The sequence below is a fragment of the Cheilinus undulatus genome, linkage group 12, assembly GCF_018320785.1.
Source record: "Cheilinus undulatus linkage group 12, ASM1832078v1, whole genome shotgun sequence".
NCBI classification, from domain to species: domain Eukaryota; kingdom Metazoa; phylum Chordata; class Actinopteri; order Labriformes; family Labridae; genus Cheilinus; species Cheilinus undulatus.
Genome location: NC_054876.1, coordinates 31,536,754 through 31,563,748, shown reverse-complemented (window position 1 = coordinate 31,563,748; position 26,995 = coordinate 31,536,754). Strand labels below are relative to the sequence as shown.

Below are 26,995 nucleotides of genomic sequence, written 5' to 3'. Positions count from 1 at the left end.
TCAAAGCAAAAGGCTTTGGTTCAAGTCCAGCTGGTCGCTCCTTTTCCACAAGTCATCCGCCACTCTCTCTGTCCCCTCAGTTTCCTGACTTATCCACTTTCCTATCTACATAAAGGCATAAAGCCCAAAAATTAATCTTTAAATGTACAATTTACTGACATAGTACAGCTCAAGTCCTGACATAGTATTTTTCATATTATGCTATTCAGCATGTCTCTGTTAGAGCATAACAAAGAAAAATACAACAAAACAGCTGTTTGCCAACACAGGCTGACGCCCAGCTGGCATTGATTTCAGATGATGCAGAAATAAAAGATATACTTCTCTATCCTCTAACAATTCCTTCTTCCTAAGCCTGCGGTATTCATATAAGGTTCCCAGAGCTCAACAAAGTCTTTCCAATTGTCTTTAGCAATAGAAGTTAGTCTTTCAGAGGGAAAGGGGTCTGAAATCTTCTTTTTCCACATTATTAATGATGAAGCTGTGACACTGTGTTAACTTAGCTGAAGCTTGATAATGACTTTCATCAAAGCAACAAACAATCAATATAACCACAATATAACATTTACAACATTTTTTCTTAAAACAGAATTACTTTTTTTGTAATCTTAACAGTGTGGATGGGGACATTAAACTAAGCTTTTTGGAAAATAATGTCAGACTGGAAAGCTAAGCCACGATGTGAACAAATGCAGGATGCAAGAAATGAAGTTGAAGAAATTGAGACAACTTTAAGGGAAAAATGATTAACTAATTTAGGGTAAATGGGTTACAACGGCAGAAGGAGGCTGGTTAAAATGGTGAAAAGTTGTGACAATGAGTTAAAAAGTGGTGAAAATCTGTTCAAAGTGGCAACTAGAAAAGCACCCGGAGAGCGCAGACCTCCGCCATTAGCCCTATCTCCCAATAGTGAAGAACCCTTCAAAAAATTCCTGGATCCGTCCCCATGTGCCCCCCAACACGGCATTCGCCGATTACTCCCTCCCCGGTGGGATGGAAACACGGTGAGGCAAAGCATTGGCTTCGCTTTGTGTGCCAACAGATGCACCCATGGTCTCACCGGACGACTGGAAGTCATGGCAGAGGATGTATATTCCTCTATTTCTCCCAGCATTGTGAGTATCCTCGTTACAATTTGCTGTCTTTCTCTGTTACGCTCCGACTCGTCAACGGAGACCTCCACCATTTGCCCTATCTCCCAATAGTGCAGAATCCTTAAAAAAAATTCCTGGATCCAGACAGTGATCCGGATCAGTCCCAAAATCTAATCAGTTCTTCCTTATGCCATTTCTGCCATTTCCTGAAAATTTCATCAAAATCCGTCCACAACTTTATTACAATATAACCAAAGAGCTGTAGTGTAGTGTTGTGGTTATAATGAGTCAAAAAGTGGTGAAAACCTGTTAAAGTGACAATAAATGGGTTAAAGATGCATGAAATTGATGAAAATTGGTAAGAAGTGGGAAAAATAGTTATAAAACAAGCAGAAATGGCCAGGAAAACCCATGAAAAGAGGTTGAAAGTGGCAAAAGAGAGTAAATGGGGCAAATATGGGCCAAAAACATGTTAAAAATAGATTAAAAAGTGTCCATAAATGGGTTCAAATAGGAAAAAAGGGTGAAAGTTGTTAAAAACTTCTAGAAAATGGCAAAAAAGGGATTATAAATTGGCAAAAATGGCAAGGAAAATTACTGAAAAGGGGTTTTAAGTGGCAAATATGGTTTAAATGTAGCTTTCATGGGCAGAAAAGTGGTAAAAAGGGGTTAAAAGGGCGCAAAAATGGGTAAAATGTGTCAAAAAATTGAGTAAAAAGAGGAAAACAGGTGGTGAAAACGTGTTATAAATGGAGAAGATGGGTTGAAAATGGCTTTAAGAGAGTTAGAAGTTAAAATTGATAAAAATGGATTAGAAGTGGCAAAAAGGGGTTAAAAGAATCATAAGATGATGATTTGACTTGGCATAACAGGGTGAAAATAGTCAAAAATGAGTTAAAAGAGGCAAAAATGGGCTAAAAGTGTCCATAAAGTGGGAATATTGGCCAGCAAAGAGGTGAAAGGAGTTTAGAAATGAGTATGAATAAATATATGTAACATTAGAACCCAAAGTTTGATACTTGTCAGCTCTAAACTGTTGGAAAGGATGCTAGCACCATTGGCAAAGTTTTGCTTTGTTTATGTAAAACTTAGACGGTATCACCGACTTAAAGGTCTTGAAAAAGAGAATTATTTGCTGATTTGTGAATTTGAGTTGACCTCTGCTGTTCTGTTTCCCTCGCAGCAGCTTTGGGTCACAATATGACCAAAGAGTTGTAGTGTTTTATTAAAGCGTCTGTTTGTTTCATTGACCATTAAAAATGCAGATGGTATCATTTAAACTCAGGTAGAGTTGTTCATGCCAGTGTTTTCCTGTATTCCATAAATGCAACATGACACATAAAATGTGTTTTGTTTTTTTTCCAGTTACTACATTAAACAAAAGAACTGCATGCAGGGAGCCATTTAACCAGAATTGCACCATGAAGATTCAATCAAAACAAACCTTGATGAAAACCGTCTCCCCTCCCCTTAAGCACTGAATTATGTATTTTCCATTTCATATGCCCCTAAGACAAACTGATAGAGGTTTGTCAATTATAAACAAGACTTGTCAGAGAGGCAGACTACACCTTGGAGAACAGTGACAGTCGCCGTTATCTCTATTATCGCTGTTATCAAAGGAAATCGCCGTTTTATTCTCTGGTTATCACAGTGAGGAGGTGGCTCCATGCTTTGTCTACAATAATGAACCTCCCTGTTTCCTGCGGCTAGCCAGACACTCATTTATCTCTGCTAAATGATGTGAAACACTGTGGAGAATCGAGTAATTAGAAAGTGAGGATAATTAAAAATGTCCCACTTTGCCTCGTTTTTTCCCTCGGTCTTGCCAACATGTGACTGCGGGCAAAACAGAAATGAGGCAAGACGCAATCCACAGCACTTCAGAGCCCATCCAAAGAGGAGAGCTGGGAGAAACAAAACAATAATGAAAATAAACTAAAGAGTGGTCATAAAAATCTGAAAGCAGAGAGAAATGGCAGGATTTTAAGGGTTCAATGTGATTCTGTGAAAACTTTGAATCGCCTTTGTTGACAGAGGGAGAGTCCAAGTGCTTGAGGCTGAGGTCAGGGTTCACAGCCGGCAGGAGAGCCAAGAGATGCCTCATGTTTATGGAAATGAACAATGGGGGGTAAGTGGGGAGGAGGGGGAGGAGGGTGGAAAGGGTAAAGAAGGACAGGAAATGAAAAGGAAACGGGAAGGACAGGAGGAAAGAGAGAGCTTTAAAAGAGCAGCCTTTGTGGAGACCAAGAAACATGAAAGAACACTTGAGCCTTCGTGTCTAAGACAGGACAGGGTCATGTTGTTGCTTTCAATCATGGGGACTAAATATGATAATAAATCAGCTGTATGAGCAAAAACAAGGAGAGAGGCGAACAAGGACAAGCAGGGAAAGTATTACATACTAAAACTGAGTAAGAGGTAAGAGACAAGCTTTGTTTATACTATTTAGAGTTTGGATGAACTGGGTTTGGCTTTCTCTCTAAAATTAGTCAGGACATTTGTTTGGTACATTATTTTGTTGTTGTATCAATACTTGTTGGCACTACATCTTATACTGATGGAAAGCCTGTTTATTTCCCTTTAAATGATGCCATGTTTATAAGGAACATGCATTTGTGGGATGAGCAGTAGAGCTGATAATCTTATTCTGCTGTTGCTACTGACTCTTGTTTTGAGCTTCTGTTACCCCCAGGTACTGCCAATCAGGTGCCTGATCTGGATAGGGCCCATGCAATAGGCCATCTCCAAGCTTAAGGCCAAGTTCCATAGAACAGGGGATGTCAGAGACAGGCTGCAAAGCGGGCATCCCAAGAAGACAGTTTCCTCACCCTGTCAGCACTTAGGAACCATAAGCTGTCTTCTACAGATTTGCAGGACAATATGGCCGAATTCTCTCTGCCCAGACAATCCGGAACAGACTGCATGAAGCCAATCTCTGGTCTCAAAGGCCTGCCATGAGTGCCCTTCCCTGTCAGGCTTGTTTGAGAGGGTGTTGGCAACATGTACACTAAAATCTGAACATGAACAACACAAATGATTTTTGTGCTAAGCTTTTGTTTCCAACAGACAACAAAGGGAAAATAGACTAAGCACCAGAGCATCAAGTTACACACAAAAAGCAGGCATTTGTTATTGTTCCTCCAAAGAAACTGCATAACTACCTTCTACTTTACAGCTCAACTATTAGTGACATTGAACGAGCTTCAAGACATTAAAATGACTCAGCAACTGTGTTACGTAAAGAGTGCAGGCTGTGCTTTGTAGTTTATTTGAACAGATCTGAGAGGATATCTTCTGCAAACTGAGCTTTATTTAGCGGAGTCCTTTAAACCTTAATGAGGGACTGTCCAGAGACTCAAACGGCTTTGTAAAGTTTAACAAATTTAGAAATGCCCGATGTCTTCCCCACATGAAGATTACCAAATGAGACTTAAGCAGGCCTCTCTTTCCTCTCCATCTATCCATCCTTGAAACACTATCAGTTGCTCTGTCTCTCATCCCCTCACACTTTACTCTCCTCTGACAATGGCACATCGGAGTCACAGAAATGCCACCGCCCAACTGGACGACGGCGTCTAGACTGGAGTCAGCTCTGACCTCACCCATTAGTTCTCCCTCCAGACTGAAGCTCACTGACACATATCCAGGAGAAAACACAGCACTGTGCCTTCTCTCTGTCTGCACCCTTTGTTCACGTCTCTGCCATCGGCAGAGCGATACAAAAAAAAAGTTTCCGGTGGTTACTGGTTGTCACACATCACCATGGTAATGGAAGCGACAACCGTATCCAAGAGAGACCATTTGGCACACGGCGTGTCCCAGCAATCACAGTGCCGACCCTGATTAGAGCTGACGTAATCTTAATGAGAAAGTGATGCTGTTAGCTCATGCTTTCACTCACCTTTCTGTGGTCATCAAAACAGAACACAAACACCTGTTCATTTAAAAACTGACCTTTAAATTTGCTGATTTAACGTGATTCAGATCACCGTGTGCAAGCTTTGCCTCAAATAGCTACACTGAGCATGAAATATTAATCCAGTTGGACTTTTACTTACTTAAAAAGCAACTTTAAAGTGAAATGCACTATACAGACAAATGTATTTGGCCACACCTGTCAATTATTGAACTCAGGTGTTTCAATCAGACCTGTTGCAACATGTGTGTAAAATCAAGCACCTAGCCATGCAGTTTCCATGAAAACATTCGTGATACAAATGGGTCGCTCTGAAGAGCTCAGTGACTACTTTGATGGATGCCATCTGTTCATTGAGACAGTTTGAGAAATTTAATCCCTGCTCGATATTCTATATTCGACTGTAAGAGATATTATTAGAAAGTGGAAGCATTTAGGAACAACAGCAACTCAGCCATGAAGAGGAATACCACGTAAAGTCAAAGAGTGGGGTCAAGGACCGCTAACGATGAGTAAAGATTGCCAACTCTGCCAATTCTATAGCTGAAGAGTTCTAAACTTCTACTAGCATTAATGTAAGCATAAAAACTGTGCTGCAGGAGCTTCATGAAATGGGTTTCCATGGCTGAGTAGCTTCATGAAAGCCACACTGGACTGTGGAGCAGTGGAAACATGTTCTGTGGAGTGACGAATCATGATTCACTGTTTAGCAGTCAGATGGGCAAGCCTGGGTTTGACAAATGCAGGGAGAAAATTACCTGCCTGACTGCATTGTGTAAACTGTAAAGTTTGTTGGAAGAGGGAAAATGGTATGTGGCTGTTTTTCAGGGTTTGGGCTAGGCCCCTTATCTCCAGTGAAGGCCAATCTTAATGCTTCAGCATACCTAAACATATTGGAAACTGCTAAGCTTCCAACTTTGTGCCAAAAGTTTGGGGAAGGCCCTTTTCTATTCCAACACATCTATGCCCCAGTACACAAAGCATGGGCTATAAAGACATGGTTTGATGAGTTTGGCGTGGAAGGACTTGACCTGACTGGCCCATACCTCTACCTCATAAAGCACATTTGGGCTAAACTGGAACGGATATTGCGATCCAGGCCTTCTTGTCTAACATCAGCACCTGACCTGATAAATGCTCTATAGAAGGAATGGGCACAAATTCCCACAGAAACACTCCAAAAGCTTGTGGAAAGCCTTCTAAGGAAATTGGAGACTGTTATAGCTGCAAAAGGGGGGCAACTCCATATTAAAGTACATAGAATAATATTGGTATGATATGTCTTAGAGGTGCTGGGAAAAAAAAAAAAAGATTTATGTAAGACCACAATCTTGATGCTACAAACCTAGCATTATTTTGAACACTTTTGTTTGTGTTTTTTTTATGTCAAATCAGAATTACAACAGCTCTTTAGTGTGCACCATCCTGAAACAATAACCTTTTTATAAAAAAATAGGGAGATTTTGTGAATTAGGAGTCTGTTTGAGTTGAATACTGAATTTGAATGGAATTGTGTGACATTTACACCTCTAATATTTAGCACCAATATATCAGCTGTAAACACTGGCCTATAATTGTTGTAAATACTGGCCATATGTATGAATGTACAGTTTAAGGCAGAACCAACAGACCTAGCAGCTGAAATCTTTTTCTTTGTTCAACCTCATTCCTTAAAAGTTTCAAATGTGTTATTTAAGTTTCATATCTGAACTCTAATGTATTGCTGTCAGTTAAAACTCCGCTGTAAATAATAGCATATTGGATATCTGTATAAATCCACTAACATGCTTCTCTAATTGTAATGGCTATGCATGCACATTGGGCCATTTACACTGTCTCATGTCTCTGGAGATCTTTCTGTCTCAGAGAAGCCTTTGTGTAAAGGTCACAAATATCTCATGAGAAAAAGCCTGTGAACATCTCCTAGCTTTTCACACTATCACTTTATACACGCGAAGAAAAAGAAAAAAACTGACATGAATGAAGACATTTCTAGCGTCAGATCTGCCAGATGAATTTTAAACTACTGCAAACATACAAGCGCTCCCAGAAATGTGTTGGGGAAAAATGTTTGATGACTGATCTTTTCCTTTCGTATTCTGTCACAAATAAGCAGCCTGTAAAACGTCAGCACAACTCTGTAGCTAACCAGCAGCTTCATCACCAGCACAGATCCACAGGTCACACACAAACACTGATACATTTGCTGGTCTTTGTAACGGTGTATCACAGTGTCTATGGGATTCTCCATCCTCTGTAGAAACACTGTTAATCCCCTGCTCTGTTGCAGGTACAATGACTAGTTATGCTTAGCCTCATTTTATACATATTTAAGTTGTGTCTTTGCATGCCATTTCCTACCTTCTGTCCAATCCCGATGAAGGTTTTGTCTTCCAGATGACCTCCAGGGCTCTGCAGGGTCAGACGAGGTCCTTCATCTAAACTCTCATCTTGGCTAGTCACGGTTAACCCCGACACCTCATCCAGGATGTCCTCTACAGACAAAGGACACAGTATGAAGCAATGTTAACATATCACACTGCTTTCATTAATGGTCAGAAGAAAAAAAAAGTGTATCTAGGTATCTCTTTGGATTAATGCACGGCACATTCATATCCTGAAAATTCACCTTTGGGTAGGCCTTGTGACCGCCATGAGTGTGGTGCTCTCCTTCTCCGTTCATGATTTATACAAAATTACATCCTTACCATAAACCTTAATGTTTCTTAATATAAAGGGCAGCACACAAAAACTAAGCATTTTTCCAGCTGTTTTGGAGAAAAATGGTTGCTTTGAAGGCCACTTGGTTAAACACTTGTCTTTTCTTAAGTATGATATCATCGATAACCTCCATCTGTCTGCTCGAGTGTTTTTGCTCCCAGCATGACCCTTTGAGTACAACATATCCTACACAATGACAGCTCCATGCTGCTCAAGGATTCAGATTAATATTCATATGGCTCTGAGTCCCTGTATAAACAATGCCAGCATGTCAGACTGTGCACTGCACAGCCCCAATTTAGAAGGAATACAAATGGTGCCCTTGCGTGGATAGAGAGAGCAGGTCAGAGGAGAGCTGGCGGCTGCCTGCAGGTTGCTTAGCAGACAGCATCCATGCATAATTACAAAATAACCTACTTAAAAAGAGCTCTATCGACATTACATTCTCACATAGGAGATTCATAAAGATGTGCAATGACGAATAAGACAAGGAATAGAAAATAATCATAAGATAAAGTTAAAGGAGAAATTAAAGATTTCTTTATCTTGCCTATGCAAAACTGAGAGAGGTCTTCTACTTCACATTTAATTGTCCAGATTTCAACATTTTAGGAGGAGTAACTTTAAATGATATAATGATATGTTTTCCTCCTGAAATTCAACATAGAAGTATATTTACATTGTATTCAAGCACAACGGGAAATATTTGGGGCTGTTGTCTGTGTTGTTCACTCTCTCTCTTTGTAAAACTTCTTATGGGCTGAAAATGTTTAAAAAACTCCTGTTTTGGTCATCTGTGATGCCTCCCTAAAACAGAAATCCTGACACCCGCCACTGAGTTTCTTCAGTATGAAGTTGTCACACACTAACACGCTGTAACACTGAAATTTTCCATTTAAAAAATAAAAATTTAGGTTAATGAAGTTGTAAATTTTCAAGATAAAACTATAACTTTTCAAGTTTAAAAATTGTACATTTTTGAGAGCCAAAACTAAGAATTTTAAGGATAATAAAGTTGAAAATAGTCTGCTGCATCTAGAAAATCATACCAGATGAAGCGGTTTTCCTTGCACAAGTCCTGAAGCTTAGAGCCACATCAAATTATACTTTTTACTGAGACTGAGCAACAAAGGAAATTTTTTTACATGATTTGAGCCCAGAATGATCAATTATCACTAGCATCTGGACACAAAAAGATATTTCCACAATCTAGGGCAATCCACCATTGTTTTAAAAGGGACATATTTTACCCCAGTATTGGGGAAAAAACACTCTAGTATTGGATTTTTGCATGTCTAAAAAACCCTCTGTTTCAACCCTGCTCAGAACGAGCTGTCTGTGTCTGTGTCTTTAAATGTTAATGAGCTGTCTGTCTCCGCCCCTGACTCTGCCCCTCTCCAGAAATGGATGTGGCTTAATGGATGTGGCTCTCCTGATCATCTCAGAGGATCAGAAAAAGAGGGTGGAACTTTTTTTCTGAGCAGGGAGGGCCAGCCAAACCTGGGGCGGTGCCAACTCCCCACATAACATCATGAGGAGAAAATCCGAGAACGACGTGTTTCAGCACTCATTTTCTGAAAGGTGGAGAAAAAGAGGGGGGAGGGAATGGATTTTTCTAATGCTTGGGGGGATTGTTGATAGACAAGGGTCACATATTTTTGTTGGAAAAGTCTGAAAAAGTTATTTTTGCACATGTCCCCTTTCATCTTGGTTGCTCATAAATTTTGGACTTAATTTCAAATCATTTCCCCCCCAAAAAATTATTGTATCTTTTTAAGTTTTAGAGGGGCTCCAATAAAATCTAAGAAAATCTGATCTGAATTAAACTAAACATCTGCTCTTCATGTAAGTATCACCCTATTGTGTGATTGAACAGAGAGCTCAGAACAGATCATTCTTTTAAACTTCATCACAATGAACCAAAACCAGAACAAAACAAATAATCATAAATTTTCTCATTGTGCAAGTTTTTATTTGTGTAACAGGATGTTTTACCTTGGCTCTGGGAAAAGATGTCTGTGGTAGGGTCCTGTTCTCCATCTGAGCGCCGGGGAGGCAGGGTGCACAGCAACCGTGAGTCCAGCTGGGGCAGGGTGCTAACGCTCAAGGTCAATGCTTGGTTCACAAAGGCAGCCCTCATGTCTTCCATTTGGAGAGCAGATGCAGGTTTACCGTTCAACAACAGGATCTCATCCCCTGCTTTCAAACCTGCAAGAGGATCAGACACATAAACTTTAAATGGAAGGAAGAAGTTAAGCCTGAAAAACTGCAACTTAAACCTTTTAGAAGAAACATACAGAAAGAGGAAATGTTATCTGACAGTTGAAAAAACAGATAGCCATCGAACACAGCAGCTTTCCTGTGAGCCATCATCTCAACCTAACGTGGACAAATGATCTACAGAGATGAAACTTTACGGCTATACTCCTTGTCTTTGTGGCTGAGAGGGCATGTTGGGACTCTAATGTGGTCCTAAACATTAAAAATAGATCATCTGTGCTTGTTGGCATGAGGGGAAAACTGATCTAACATGACTGGACTGGTTAAAAGTGAATCATAATATAGATTATATGTGTTACTATAGATGTGCAGCCTTCATTTGAACGCAGCTTCAGTTTGAGGCTTTCTCTCTCGCCCCTCCCTCGACCACCTGTGCCCGGCTCTGCTAATTGAGAATTAGCACTCAATCAGCCAACCAATTAGCAGACAAGCTCATTCAATAAACCTGATTGGTTGTGACGGCTGTTAGAGCCATCTGACAGCAGAGTCACCTGCCTCTTGCTGCAGAACGAACTCAGACAAAGGGTTTTGGTCCTTTTAGCACAGTCACATTTGATTTTATGTACTAGACTAAAATAGAAACAGCAGACAATGTAGGATATTGCTTTTATGATGCTGCAGGCCGATGCATAGGCACATACAGTTACATATATAGCCACACATGGCACAAATTTAGCCCTAAGTTATGACCTACTTGTCTGGGATGTGAAATGTCAGCTGTAGCAGAGTCTTTATTGGACTGAGAGAGATAAACCCCTCAGGCCATATACTGGTGTGTGTATGTGCTCTACTATGTGTGTCTGTGTGCTCCTGCAGGGGGAGGGGGAGTTACAGTGAGGGAGAGAGAAAGGAGATGGAGAAAAAGACCCTTTGGGGCTCCTTGTCCAGTGCTGGCCTGGTTTCTGCGTGCACCCTGCGGAAATGGAAGCGTGATCTCTTTCAGTCCCCATTCATCCTCCTCACGCTCAGGAAAACACGCACACGCGGGCTCATCCCTGCATGCACATTGACCAACAAATGTCTTGCATGACATACTTAATTCACTGATTCAGCAAAATATAGGTTCACAAAGATGCATTGTGTTGTCTGGGTGCTTTTTTTTTCTTCCTTGAAGAGACAGTGTGGCTGTATCCTTTGGCTGCTAAGCTAGCAGCTTTTAGATTGCCAGAGCACCGAGGACACAATCTCACACTCGAGTAACCTTGGTGTGACCCGGGGGCAAGACAGTGGGGCATGTTATTTTCTATACATTAGTGTTTTATCTACGGAGCAGCCGTGTGTTTCTCAAACCCATTATGTGTCTCTGGCTCTGTTTAAAGATAGAGACCGATGAAAGGCTGATGCTCTGATTTTCATAAAGCGGTAGGATGAAGACAAAGGAATGCCATTTTTTCTCCTGTGCTCTCTGGGAGGATAAAACAGAAATGTCATAGCTTCTATATAATGTAGTTTTGCTATAAGGTATTCACATTATGCTTCATTTTAAGACTGAAGTTGGTATTCATGAGACAATCAAATGTAGTAAAAAAGACATTAGATTAAGTCTTTTTTGATTTGTGATGTTTCCCCATTTTTATTTCTCTATTTCATAGATATTGGCTCAAATCACGTAGACAAAGTGAAGTTGGGGGCCCATCTTTACTGTGTATGACCCCTCAGTGGACTCTATTTTTAAGCTGATTGCCTTTTACAGTTGATCCATAGATTTATAGAGACCTCATCAGTGCTCCCTGTGCTCCTTTGACATGGTATGCATTTTATTTTTCTCCTTATCTCCTCTCTTCTCTTTCCTAAGCCACTGGGCTTCTCTCTCAAACAAAAGAGATTTAGCTTTGTTTTCTTTGCAGATGATGCAATGCAGTCACAAAACTATGCACTGTTAAGAAGTCATGTGGGTTTCAGGTGCTTCTTGGAACAGGTGTGCAATGTCAACTTAAGAAATATGTACTCAGCTGTCACATATTTTTTCATAACCTTGGAAGTTTCTGACTCATATTCAAACAGGGAAATTGTTCTTTTGTTTTTAAGATGTATTGTCAATTCTAGGCTAATGCATCTGAAAACCTCTTTGTTTTTTGTTCAAGCTCCTGTGAGGGGGTGTCATCCATCTGACCATCCATTATCGATACCTCTTGTTCCATTCAGGGTCATAGGGGGCTTGAATTGACACCAGCTGTCATTAGGCATGAGGCAGGGTACACCTCTGAACCGGTCAGCAGTCGATCACAGGGCTAATACACAGAGATAAACAAGCAGGCAAATTCACATTCACACCTATGGACAGTTTAGGACCACAGATAAACCTAACTAGCATGTCTGCTGGAGAAAGCTGGAGTATTAGGAAAGAGGGAAAACATTAGCATTAGAAAGTCATTCCTGCTGTTGACAAGTTGATTTAAGATGCTGTCTGACAGTTGAGGATTTTGCTTGTGGTTCTGCTCTCACTGCAGGAGTGTCTGCGGTCTTATGACCAAGATATCAAACATGCCAGAAATCCATCTGATCAGTCAAGAGCAGCTGTTCGGGCTGTGATTTGGTCTTCATGTCCCTCTGTACACGACTCAAGAAATGACACACAATCCGAACAAAATTCTGCGCGACTTCCAGGTGAGCTGTGCGACACAAAACCCGTGGTTGAGTCAGAAGAAATCTGCGTAGTGTACACCCAGCTAAAGGGAACAGTACAGCAAATCATATCGTATTATAAAAAAAAAATTAAAACAAATAGAATAAAAACACACTCAGATGTTGTCTGTTGGTAACTCTTGTACACAGTGTGTATAGGATACATAAAGGACAGGTCACCAGCAGTGACCTGTGTGATATAATCATTATTGCATCTGTATAAGGTTGGCTAGAGAACAAAGACTGGATAAAAACATGTCTAAGTCACTGTGCATTCTAAAATTTAGGACCTCTCACTACAAAAATCCAACTTTATAAGGCTTTTTATGGCCTTAAATTTCCAATGTGCACTTTAAGACTATCCAAGGCTTTTCAAGGATCTGAAGGAACCCTAAAATAGTGCTTAGGAAGTGTTTCTCACAAGATATATCACCCTGTTTTAGCTAAAGGGTCCAATGTATTTCTCATTTTGAGCCTTTGCTTGATAGAAAAAAAGTTAAAAAAAAAAAACAACAAAAAAAAAACCCAACAAAAGGCTATATTAGAGTAAAACTCATTTTGTCTTAGTACCTACCCATCAGCACCATTTACAAGCATTTAAAATAACTATCCAGAAATAGTTCATTTTAATGCTTGTAATCTCATTTACTTTGTGGTATTCTTTAGAGAAACTAGTATTGATTTCAGTTTGTTTTATAACCAGCTAAAACCTTCTCTCAAGAGCTTTAATAAAAAAGAAAGTGTACCTTTAGCTGAGGCCAGTCCCTCTGCTTTCACTTCAGTTATATGGAGCTGCTGCGTCCCGTCCTCATCTATTACTGCCACAGAAAAACCTAGAGACATATATTATAAGATAAAGAGACAGATTCAGTCATCAGCTCTTATAGTCCTCTATGCAATATCTCATTTTGACATAGTGTGCTGCAGCATAACTACCATGCAATTAGATCCACTTAAGACAAAATGGGCTCACACTGTGCGACCCTCCCTTTAGTCGTTAACAGAGCATGACTCAATGAGGTCTATTATGAAATCAATTTGATCCAGAATTTATGAGTTTGCATGGAACTGAGTCTATCTAGTTAAAAGAGAGAGGTATAGTCAGAGACTAGCATACCGTATCCGAGGGTGCAGGACTCAGCTTTGTCAAAACGGATCACCTTTGTCACTTTGGGGCAAATCTCAATCTCTTTGTAGAGCTGCAAACACAAGAAAGTCTATTTAATTGGCAAAAAATGGAAGGAAAGCAGTGATATTGAAAAGAGAAAGTCAAGGTCATGTTATCACTCTTAATAAAGAAGAGATGGATTCATGTTTTATTCAGAGTCCTTAACAATCACATATGAAGGTTGCTGGGTCAAGATCCAGGGCAGGTCTGAGAAGCGAGTGGGTGCTCAGACTAGGGTTTGACCTCTCGGTGAGGCGAGAGCAGACACACAGCTGTGTGTATCAAGCAACAGACAGAACAGAAGTCCGCTGTGTTTAATGGGCTTCACTGTGGAGAAATAATAATGTCATATCATAGACGGAGGATGAAAGAGGGTGAAACGAGTCACTGATCAAAGCAGGGAGATAAAAGGCCTCTTGAGGAAAAAGAGCGAGTTATACAATGACTTTGCTTTGAGGCAGAGTTCAGTGTATCACCTACAAAGAGCCGTCACAAAGAGAGAACGTTTTGGGGTTTATGTTGGTTGAATAATTTGAGGGAGAGGGTCTTTTTCAATGAGGGTGATTGTTTTCTGAATAATACAAGTACAAACACAAATGGGTAGAGTTCTTAGGGCACATCATACACTCTGAATGCTTTTTTGCATAATTTATAGCATATGTGATTAAGCTTCTTTTGCATCCTGGGAATTTTGTATGCATTGCAAATCAATTCTGCAACCGAGTCATAAAACATGCACAAGCCAGCGTCCAGATCTGCCCGAAATGAAAGAAAAATTAATTCATAATAAGGTGAAGACCCTACAATTCAAATGGGATGCTGCTTTTCAGCTGAAACGGCAGTTTAGCATCTAACAAAATGCTAAAAAAAAACAAACAGGAAACTTCATATTTTACTTGAAGTGAGTTACTTTCCTCCATATCTTCACTGGCATAAAACATGATATGAAACACGATACTTTTAGGGCACACTTTGTGGGTATCTAAACTCTAAAATTGCCTCATTTATTTTCATGTAATGTTTAGATTTATTAGAGGTTATTAAGACAGTGTTTCAGCGTGATTGCTTACCATATCCGAGATTTCCTCCTCAAGTTTGGGAACATAAAAGAGCGTCTGGTTGTCCATCCACACCTTCAAACGCAGGTAATGGCCAGAGGGGTCTATCTTATGGGTCTGAAGGCAGCAAAACAGGATGGGAATGAAAAGATATGCTTAAGAGAGGGAAAATCATAAAACTGGAGATCATAACCAGTGTATTCACTCCTCTTTCAAGACAGACATATTTACACTAAGCACTCATAGTTTAATCTTCCTGCAATTTGGAGTCAGGCTTTACTACTAATGTAACACACAGTAATGTGTTAAACTCACCTGTCAAAACACCATTCCCTTTACCACACAATAAAACTCATGAAATCCCCAGACAAAAGGACATGGACATATAAACAGCATGTATCCAATCATGTATAAAATCCACATATATCTGCATGTATGTTCTGCACAGAGGACCATGAATTAGACGCTCCAGTTCCTTGTAGCACATTTATGGCATGCATACAGAAACAGAACACCCACACACTTGATGATCAGCTTTACATGCATGTCAAACATTTCAGAAGTAGAAAGTATACATATCATTAGGGAGGCATTATTCCAGAGTGCCTCTGACTGCGACCAATTAGAGAGAAAAGGAGATGAAGTGGAAATAGATTTGACAAGACTGTGCAAGACAGAGTAACACAGTGTGTATTTTTATGTTAAAAAGACTTATGACAGCCAGTCTGAGAGCACAGGCGACATCTACCGTGTTAACTCCGCTGCCTTTCAAGGAGAAGACACAGTCTCACATCTGAGTTTTCTTCAGATTCGGATTCATGTTCAAGAAGACATCCTCTGATAATCTGCATCTTATTATCTCAGCCTGTTACTAAGATCGGGGTTTTAAAAGTTGACTTCAACATGTTTGGCTGTCTTAGCTGTCAACAGCTTGTAAGAGTGTGAGATTTTATTATTGTTATGTAACCACTTCTGGTCTTCCCCTGAACAGAGCTGCTCGCAGTTTTAGCAGACTTGTTCCGAACAAAAGCATGTTTGAGAAAGCTGTAAAAATGAATTATTTGCATCTTTAACTTCCTGTCATGCTGTATGAATTTTCAATGTCTCTGTGTGGGTGCTAGGGTTGCAAAATCTTGAATACTTTATCCACATGTTTTTAAAAATATCATCTCTGTAATTTTAACGTTAAAAAGTATCAAAGAGTAAGTGAGGTACAAATTCCTTCTGGTGTCCCATAAAGATGCCAATGTTACATAACTGTCTCTGAGAAATAGAAAAAGAGAAATGGAGGGGATTCTGTCTAGATTATGCATGCTGAAATACGGGCAGTTTAATTGTGCATTTAGACTGTATGTAGGAGTTAGCTTCCAATTTTTGGTATCATGTCACCTGTGTTTACAAAAGATGGCAACCTTCAACTGGGTGAATGGATAATCTTACCTTTCTGATCTTCAGAAATGTAAATCTAAATGAAATGTTCCTCTCTTACCTGAGAGGAACATTTGAGTTGTTTTCTTTCAACAACCCCCTGGACTAAAGTCTGGTTAGCAGGTGCATCAAAAATTTGAATCATATTTTTCTTCCTGTGAATCGAATCAAGAACTAAACCTTCCAAATACAGTATTCTAGATTCATCTCATACAAAGTAAAAGATCTGATGACTCTTTTGTTTTAATCTTGATGATTACAGCTCACAATCACCAAAAATCCACTATCTCAAAATATCAGAATATCAAAAAACCAAAATAAGATTTATAACACACAAATGTTAACCTTATGGAAAATTATGCTCATTTATGACCTCAGTATTTGGTTGGAGCTTCTTTTTCACAAACTACATCATGTGACATGGCATGAAGCCAATCAGTCTGTGGCACTACTAGGGTGTTATGAAGTCCAGGTTGCTCTGATAGCAGCCTTCAGCTTGTCTGTACTATCAATTCTGGTGTCTCTCATCTTCCTCTTGACTTTTCCAGCAGGACTTGGCACTAGGGCATGTGCCAATTCCTCTGCACCTTTTTTTTGTACCACACTTTTCCCTTCAAGTCAGCTTTCTGTGAGCAAGCTTTGATACAGCACTCTGAGAAGAGCTTCAGCAGTGACCTTCTGAGACTTACTTGCCCTCCTTGTGGAGGATGACAATGATTGACTTCTGCACATTTGTTGAGTCAGCACACCAGAGTGAGAGAATGAAGACTCGGGAAACCTTTGTAAATTAGACTTTTCCACAATATTAAAATATTTTGAGATAGTGGATTTTTGATTTTCATGAGCTGTAATCATCAAGATTAAAACAAAAAAAGTTTAAAAAAAATGGTTTCCATTGTATGATAGAGAAAATTGAATTTTTATGTGACACTGAAATTTTTTTAAGAGGCACCTGCATATTTCTGTGTAAAGCTATGCTGTATTGGCCCACGCCATTATGAATTCTACATACTCGGCCTTGGTGTGTCCAAATCCACAATACTTTGCTTAAAGCCTAGTAGCAGTGAAATTTTTATGCTTGTTTTTCAGTACCACTGACACATTTCTAGCCTGGTTACATACAGGAAACCATGGCAACTTAAACTTAACATTTCACTTCATATTGTATCAGCTATGGAACCCTGATTGTTACCTAATTTTTAGGCTGTGATGCAAATTTTTCTTCAATTTTAAAATTTTAGATTTGTTAGGGTTTTGATTTTTGTTCTTTTAGCAAGTTCGTTATCTCTTTTGTCTCCCTCTGAAAGTGTTTGATAAATGAAAGTGTGGATGCTTAGAAAACGGTGTTTTCCTTTTTGCTCTGTTCTGTCTCACAAAACAGGCAAAAATAATGTTTAATACAGGTTTGAGGGCAAAACTCAACCTCTTTATTCTCTGCGTGACACCATTTTAAAAACATAACAAGAAATAAGTTGTCTGCTACCCTGAATTGCTGAAATAACACAGTGTTATGTTGTTAAAAATTCCCTTCATACATTACTGTATAGAGGGCTTGTGGCTGACTAATGGGGTCTGGCAGTATAATGTTTGTGATGCTGGCTCACCTCACAGACAGCGCTCAGGACTTCCAGCGATGTCTCGCCAGGCTGTACGATGGCCAGGACGGGCCGGTTGTTGGGCAGGCACACCCAGGAGGGAGTCAGGTAATCAGGAACCCAGATGTCGCTGTCCACGTTTTGTTGAGGAAGACTTTTCACTGCACCATCTCTCTCTTTCTGAAAACATCACACACACAGAAGGTTGATGCATCTTTGAGCAGCCCTTGTGTTCAGTGAAAACAGAAGGCACCTCATAATAAATTCAGTGTTATCTTAAAAACCTTTTAGCTCCATATTCTCTTATCCAAAATGAGAATATCTTAAATAATCTGCTTAATTCAGGATTATTTTTCATCTTGCTCACAAAAGAAACCAGATTTGTTTGGACTGATTGGACTAATATGATGGAAGCTGGCCCAGGAGATCTGATTACTAAGAGATCTAATTCATTTATGTTGATGAGAGCCTCCTGATAAAACTGTCTCCCTGTGTGGGTGTTTGTTACATACAGTATGTCGGTGCTTTTGCAGCTTCAAGTGTGTGGGTGCGTTCTGTCCAAAACATCATCTGTAACCTTTAAGCTCATCAATCTGACCTCTGACAATCTGGCAGGCATGTCAGCCTCTCCCGCTCTGATCCTGTCACGCTCGTCTTTTCAGCTCGACCTCACGCTGTCTGTCACTGATACCTTATCTCCTCCTTTCAGGTAACAGCATCCGCACGCTTGTTCATTCTTTCAACCCCCCACTAATGGCTGCCTCTCCTTCTGGTGCCCCTTTTCTTCTATCTGTACCATCACGTCCCTCCGCCCCATGTTTCATTCACACCACACAATCTGCTGACTGTTACCAGTCTGGCCTGGTGGTCTCTGTTTTAATGAAACTGATGAAGATCAATGTTTTTTTATCTGTTTGAATATGATAAAATTCAAACAGAGAAGGAGACAGAAGGATACAGTATATGTAAAAGCATGTTTTTGCACTCCCTTCACTAAGAAAACAAAGCTGAAAAGAAAAACACACATTTTTGTCAGACAGACAACAGACTGGGGGCCTAAAACCAGTACCTCCCCTAACTCCCTGAACTCCCCCAGCACCATCTGGCACCCCTCCTGGCCCATCCAGGATGCCTCTGCTGGGGGGCGGGGGTCCAAAGCAGAGCCCTAAACTCAATTTCTCCCCCCACTTTTCTCTGCCATCAGTGGGATTCCTCAGAACAAACAGAGTTTAAGCCATCAGATGTGAACACTTGGAACAAATTTGCTGAAAAAGATGCTTGGTGCTACTGATGCAGCATTTCCAGCTCTGTCTTACAACCAACTGAAGCATGGTAGCATTTCTTTAATGCCATCCCATAGCCTGCCAGCAGAAGCAGGGGGCGTGGGTGGAAGGAAATCAATCTCCCATAGTGCCACTGGGGGCCCTCGAAGTCAGAGTGGGTTAGTGCTGCAGAGTTTTCTTCTATTTTCTGAGTTCAGACGGAGGCCTCTCTTCCCCACCTCCTCTCGTCTCTGCTGCCTTTTACCAGCTCTCATAAAATATGGAGCCTCCATGCTTGTCCTTGCACAACCCATGGGTAATTGGACATTTTTCCCTTACAATTCGTATTAATTTATCATTTACTAAGCTGTGACAAGCCACTACCGGAAACCTACAGTCCTTTGGCATCCTCTTGTGATCTATTTTTCTCTTTGAAGATATTATTCGTTATTTGTAACTGTCTCTAAATTGTGGTCAATACCACAGAGACATCAGAGCACAGATGGTGTGAAACTGCCTGGTCCTTTGGAAGCAAACGTCTGTGTAATTTGTTGAAACATCAGAAAGCTAATGATGTGAACATATCAAATCATATTTGTCTCAGAAGGATTAGGAGACAGAAGTAACCCTGCAGTTGATATCTCCCTGATGCTGACAGACCTGGAATTGCTGGGAGCAAATGAAAAGAAGAAAATGGGAATCTGTCAACACTGATCTGAGAACAGCCTTTGATAAGGCATATAGGTGGAGGCCAAATTCAAAGGTATTATTTATGACACACTGGTCGGATGTGAGAGAAAGATCCAAGCTAGTCCTGCAAATGCTAGAAAAGCAAACAATTTTTGGAGTAGTCCAAGGTTTTTCATTTGACACGAATAAACCTGATAGCATTCAGGAAAAGATTCTGCAGCTTTTAAAATTTTATAGTCTTCAAAATTTCCCCTTCTAGGAGGGAAGTGGATGTCTGAAAACATTTAAGCAGGAGCTTGGAATGACCTCAAAGAAATGCTCAGTGGTGCAAGAGGGTGCAGGGTTTTTCTGTGCTTCCCCAAGATAACCCCTCAAATGAAGAGGCTGAGCACCAAAGGACCTCGCTTTAGTTAAAGGAGGTGGAAAATTCAGCCTTGGGGTCTAAAGAAGCTCATAACCCATTATACAAGTACAAAGATTCATCAGATGCGCCAGTGATTTTCATGGTCGCTTATGAGAAAGGCAAATGATGATGAATATGCCTACAGCTACTTGAGCTATGGTTCTATGTTCAGCCTTTGGAAGATAATGACTATCTGTGCTTAAAGACTTTGCTTTGGCTACAGTATGGTCAAGGAGCACATAAAAGGAGCTCATGATAGAGTCTGGGCTTTTTTTTAACTGATTACGATAATGTTTGAATTGGCTCATAATGTTCAACATTCAAAAAAGAAGACATGACTGTGTCAAAGGAAGACATATGTCTATTATGTCCATTCATTTGCAATGAATCTTTGTTTTTTTGTTGTAAAAATGGCAGGCTCTTACAGATTTCTCACTGGATGAGTCTTCAAACATACGCTCAAGTGGTTTTCTGGCTGGTTCCATCCCATCAACAAACACCTGCAACCAACAGAAAGCAAACTACTACAGCTGCATACAAACATATGGAATACTTCAGACAGTGTCTTAGAATGTGAGCGTAGGAACCTGGTTGATTGATGGATGCCCCATGGTCTTCCTCTTTGACGTGGTGTCCAGTCCCCAGAGTGAGGAGAACCGGCTTCGGCGTTTACTAAAGGTACGAGGCATGGCTTGGTTCCGCTTCCTGAGATTACTTTCTGTACGGGCTGACACCTGTGACAGAAAACACAAATTGAATGGAAATATCTACAGACTTTAATGATCAAAAGTAAACTACTGAAATATCAAGTTACTTTAGATGAGTTTCCACCAAGTGGTGTGGTTCAGTCTGATATGGTATGGTTCAGTTTTGTCTTTGCACTATCAAAAGTTGGGAAAGGTACTAAAATAACTGATTCATACCATCAAACATTTTAGGCATCCTTCTCCTGGAGTACTAGCTTACTTATCTGACCACAATGAGTAGAACTAGACTCACTGCAGTCTGCTGATTGGTTGGAAAAAATCTTCACTTCTCCATGCAACAGCAATAATAATGGACAAGCATGAAATGTGCCATGTTTGAACTGAGCTTTTCACCCTCATCAGTCTGATGGTTGGTTCCTTTAAAAAAAATCTCCCATACAGGTTGAAATCAATTCTTCTGTTCTGTTTTCATGCTTGGAATAGCTAAAAATAGCTAAAAATTGAATTAAATATAATATCCCATACATAAACAGTTAACAATGCTGATCTCCATGGGCCCCCCTATTGGCTGGGACCAGAAAGTTCTCCCCTCTATCCCCCTTTTTTGAGTGGCCTTGCTAGTAATTCAAGCAAATATACCTTTTCAGGTACTGCTTAGATTGAAATAACAACTCAAATCAAGTTACAAGCTGTAGTGATTTGCTGTTTGGACACAAGTTGATTTTAAAAGCAGATTCTTTTATGTGCAGGACAGGGCCCTGCTCACGTTTGAGAGCAGGTTTCTTCATTCCATTTCTATTATTGTTAATACCAAAATTATAAAAAAAAAAGGAAGAGCTGTTTAGGTAGCCAAACACCAGCAGTTATGACTAAGCAGAGCAAAATGATCTGAATCTCTAAAATGAACCAGCATTCCTTCACTATGAGCATGGCTGGTTGGACATTTGCTGTGGAAATGAAAACAAAATCAGGCTTTAATGCACCAAAACTGTCCTAAACTAAGCCAGACCACGTGGTAGAAATGAACGGTATAAAATAAGACACGTTTACAGTAAACTGACAGCAGTTGTTGCCTGTGCTTGTTCTCTGAGTCACTCCTCACACTCAGGCATATAAACAAACCAACACATAGAAACATACATTTTCAGCTACTCAGTAACTAATCACTCTCATGAACACTTTCCTCCTCATCTCCTTCTGTGACCCACTACACACTGAATGAGAAATCACTCATGGCATTTCTGGGTTAATTCACATTGGAGCACTCAGCTATGAGAGCATCTCACTATCAGGTCCACAGATACATGATGTGATGCACATGTATGTATGCATGTGCTATATGTGCACACAAGCACATACTGTACTGCGTATGTGTACTTATTGGTCTTCTCACCCGTCACTGCTTGTATGACACACACGTCAAACATTATAGGTCAATCTGTCTTCAAGAATCTTCTTAAGTGAGCTGCACGCAAGAGGCGTTTTTATATTTATAGTTTTACTCTGTATAAATGTCACTTGGTCATGGCGAATTACAGTCCTCATGATAAAAGTAGTAAATGCTGAGATAAAACAATAGAGAGGTCATTTTAATGGACGCAAATCCAAGTCTGTACAAAATCTTCAGAGCATCTAAGCAGTGTCTGACTAATTAAATTATGCAATCAAGAAGGAGAGAAAAGGATGTAAATCTTGAGAGAAAAAATATTGAAAAACAATAAAGATGGTTTGAGATACAGAGAAGACAAGTATAAGAGAGACAGGGAGAAGAAGAGAATACAGGAGATAAAGTAGGAAACACAGAAAGACAAAGGAAGTGAGGGTGTAGGCAGTAAAAGGAAGGAGGGGGGGTCAGCAGAGCACAGAGTGTTAAGCCTGTTTGTGGGAAAGAGCCTCAGGGATGGCAGCTTACTAACAGACTTCGTATCGATCCACCAATCACACAAAAACACCTCTGATGTTGTGTATGTGTGTGTTTGGTCAATCTGATAGACTGCTTGTATGAAACTGCTCAATAAAAATAATGTTTCCACGTTTCCTGGCTGATATTTAGCAGAGCACACAGCCGTATAATAGCAACATATATATCATTCCATCTTTGGTAACTTTTCATTCTGTACATTCTTGAAACGCTCAAGGTGACAGTGCAGAGAGCTGAGCTAATGATTTGGCTTTTAGCCACAGGCAGAAGTTGTCAACATCGGGGAAGTTTGTGAAGAGAATGATCTGAATGTGAAGGGGGATAACAGCTGGTCTTTAAATTTCAGCACGTGTCTGAAATATAGATAACCTTACATGGAGACAAACTTCAGTGAAAGAATAAAAAATATGCAATTTTGATGTGAGAACAAATGTGTTCTGGTTTCCTGAGCTTTGGTTTGAAACTGGCGCAGTCAAGAAAAGCTTTTCGCTAGAGAAATTTTGACTTAATTTACACCATACTGTCAGAATCAATGAAAGCTAAAGAATACAGCTTTAAGGCAAAGGATGACAGACACCGATGATGTTGCAGCTGCAGATCATTTTATAGTGAATTGTTCAATCATAAATTCAGTTTTGGGGGCCTCAAATATGTTAAAAAAGAATAACCAAAAGGAAGTATAGCAGACACAAAAGCACTTCAATTCTTTTTGATACCATATGCTTTAAATGATAGAATATCTTTTAATTTCACGTTTGATAGTACTAGTTATATAAAACAGATATACAGTCTGATTTTCAACCCAAAGTTGCTACGAGTGGAGAGAGCAGCAACTGGCCATCAGATAGAGAGAGCAAATGACAAACAAAATAATGACACAGAGAAATAGTTATAGACAGAATAAAAAAGATAACATGTTTCTGATTGTTTCCCAGAAGTGACTCTCTACAGCAGTAATCCTCAAATGGTAGGCCAGGACCCTAAAGTGGGTCATGGAACTGTTTTCAGTGGGTGTATGGAAAAAAACACAGTGGCAGAATACCTAGGACATAGAAGTTCAAGGCTGACTTGCGTCAGTAAGTTTCATTTTGCTCTGTTATGCTATTCAAGGAGTAAATTCTAGTTACTTTCTTCAGATTTGAATCATTTATCCTGCTATCTTGGATAAAAATATTTTTAGAGAAAGATGATTTTCCCATGATAACATCATTATTTCTATGACAAAACATAATGAAATAACATGCATTTCCTTCCAGTGTTCTGTCCAGTTTCTTTGTTCAGTCATGTGCTGCTTCATCCAAATCCAAACTTTTTTATTGAATGAATTTCAGTGTTTGACAATTTAAAAAACATGGGTCGAAATGTCACATGAAGAAAGCGGTAGTGGGTCCTATGGCTAAACCAGTTGAGAACCACTGCTCTGTCAAACATAGAAACATGCTGACACCTTTGCACAAACGTGCAGAAAGGTACAGACTTTTGTCTGATAGGTGCAGATGATGGACCATCACAGCCTCTGCCCAGCTAGCAGTTTGATTCACCTTATGATTTTGTTAAGTCTCTTTGGCATCACACGAAGATGCACACAAGATAAATAATCTGTAGGCAGATAGGAGAGAGACAGCAGTGCCAACTGGTCTCTTAAGGTATCCTAACCTGATGACAGCCTTACACTAGGGATGCACACAGTTATCCGGTTAAATAGTTAAACTCGTATATCAAATTAGCCAGCACAAAATATTTGTGTCAGTCAAACTAATTCCCTATCATTTTTTAAAATGATTTTTAGGGTATTTGGCTTTTATTTGATAGCTGAAGAGAGACAGGAAATATGGGGAATGAGAGTCAGGGAAGACGTGTAAACTTATCTAGAGACCAGTTTGTTTTTGTTTGGGTTTTTTTTTAAGATTTATTTTTGAGCCTTTTCATGCCTTTATTTGATAGAAGAAGGACAGTGGATAGATTCGGAAACAGGGAAGAGAGTGGGGAGAGACATGTGGTAAAGGGCCACAGGCCGGATTCAAACCTGGGCCGCCCGCGTACATGGGTAGCGCCTTAAACCACTCGACCATCCGCGCTCCCTGAATGTTTTTTAAACTACAAAAACAAAATAGGGTTGTATGTAGGCTATTGAGGGTTATACTCACATTTAACTACTCAACTGAAGTGATGAGTACCCACAAAATTAGTCTACAAAGATGAACAAAGGTTGCCAGAGCTAGCTGCTAATGTTCAACATTTTCCACACAGTAAATCGGGCTCACATCAAACCCACTGACACAATGACACTTTTATGAATTAGACAGTTCTCTAGTCATTTTCTCCTCTTTAGACTAGTCGGTTAAACACAATTTAGATGAGCGTTTAGCCATCAAACAAAATATAAATCTTCACTTGACACCTCTGCACAAACACTATACACCAATAAAACGTCCTTAAAAAGTGCATGCACTTCTTCTAGATTATAAATGTTAATTAAGGGGAAAAATGTCATTTTGGAAGTTATTCCTCTAAAAAACGTATCTATTCTGCCTTTTATTTCCATTAACAGTATGTAAAATTCTGGTACGCTTTCAGTAAGTTTTTCATGTGCAGGTTGGAAATCCGGAATAAGTTTATTAAACCGTTTTGGGTGGCAAAGAGATCTTTTGTTGTTAAAAACAGGAACTGATATTGTTGGGATATTGTTTATGTTCAAAACTCGTATTCTGAAAACTTTAATAACCTCCTTTTTTCAAGTTTTGAGTTGCAGATGCAAGATGAATTGCTGTTTTTCTGGCTTCATAGAAAGAAAACTACAAATGGCTCATCTGTCTAATGCTGGGATGCAACATTTGTTTTTTTGTGTGTTGGTGCAGACATTGGGATTATTTAAGCACATGGCATCAATTCAGTACATTTCTACCACGCATATGTAGGACATCTGTACAGGATTTCTAAAAACGCCTCACACAGCTGCTAATGTGGTAGACTAGAAAAGGATTGTTCATTATTTATCTTTCTCTTTTTTGCTTCTTCTTATGTAACCCAAGTTTTATCCTCAGGCTACATGCATTGCCTTTCAGCATGCATATTTTTCGGGCAGGCAGGAATTCTCTCTTTCAGTTGGCGTACAGTATGTGACAAGATGTTCACACTGCCAAACAAACACACCCATTTTATAAGCTGGGCTGGTATTGGGGGTCAGGAAGTGGGAGCCTCTCACGCAATGCAGTGGAACAGGTACAAACAAGTGGGGCAGGATGTGGACTGAGTGGTGTAAAATTACAGAAAGTTATGAAATGATAGTCTAAAACGAGAAAAACAAATATGTGTGTGGTGAGTGGGTGCTTTAGTAAGTACCAGTGCATGGAAGGAAGACACAGAGAAGATGCCCAGTCGTCCCATGGCCAGCTTGGTGGGACGGGAAGCGAATCCCAGCAGGCGCTTGGGGTTGGGGGGTTCTCCACCTTGCAGACTAGCCAGGTAGCAACGACAGCGGAAAAGATCCATGTGAAACCTCTCCAAGTTCTGCTCCCAAAGGAAGATCTGAGAGGGGAAAAGATAAGAGTAATGATTAAATCTTTTAAGAATACAGTGGGTGATAAAACCCATAACATATAAAGGGTTAAAAATATACATAAGACCCGTGTTTATGAGATTGTGTTTGGTCATTTCAGAGGGAGTGAGATGTGGGAGTGCTGAAGCCCCTGTGGAGAGGTATTACTCACCAACACAACCCCCACCAGTCCTCAACCTGCTGTGCTATGTGCAATGTAGCACAGGGTGGGCCGTGGGAGGTGGAACACTGTGACACACACTCGCACACACAAATACTTGAACTGAAACACAATCTGGACGAACAAATTTTCACTGGTTCCTCCTTATACTGACTTGTTCCAGGAGAAATGAGAGCAAATGCTCTTTCTTAGTCATTAGTTAAAGATAGCACAAGTCTGTTTATCTATGTAAGCACTTTAAGATTGAAGAGGGTGCAGATACTGATCTTAAAGATGTCGCACAATAAGACAATCAGCCTCTCAGATTGAGGCTTGTCACAGTTTTAATGCCTAAATTTGAGTTAATGTTACTCACAGAAGGCAATCAAAGCTCAGTGTTTCTCTGAAATAGGAAGGTTCTGCATG

At 40.0% G+C, this 26,995-nt stretch overlaps 1 protein-coding gene across 2 annotated transcripts in view; it reads right to left on the bottom strand.

Annotated features, from left to right (window-relative positions):
- tiam1a (TIAM Rac1 associated GEF 1a) overlaps window positions 1-26,995 on the bottom strand; it is an 82,889-nt gene that overhangs the window by 18,251 nt on the left and 37,643 nt on the right. For both annotated transcript variants that reach the window (XM_041801931.1, XM_041801932.1), the window contains exons 9-17: window positions 26,214-26,399; window positions 20,831-20,977; window positions 20,669-20,743; window positions 17,898-18,068; window positions 14,878-14,982; window positions 13,757-13,838; window positions 13,386-13,472; window positions 9,730-9,942; window positions 7,375-7,508 (exon numbers count right to left, since the gene is read on the bottom strand). In XM_041801931.1, the coding sequence (XP_041657865.1) occupies window positions 7,375-7,508; window positions 9,730-9,942; window positions 13,386-13,472; window positions 13,757-13,838; window positions 14,878-14,982; window positions 17,898-18,068; window positions 20,669-20,743; window positions 20,831-20,977; window positions 26,214-26,399 (1,200 nt within the window). The remainder of the gene's footprint in view (window positions 1-7,374; window positions 7,509-9,729; window positions 9,943-13,385; window positions 13,473-13,756; window positions 13,839-14,877; window positions 14,983-17,897; window positions 18,069-20,668; window positions 20,744-20,830; window positions 20,978-26,213; window positions 26,400-26,995) is intronic.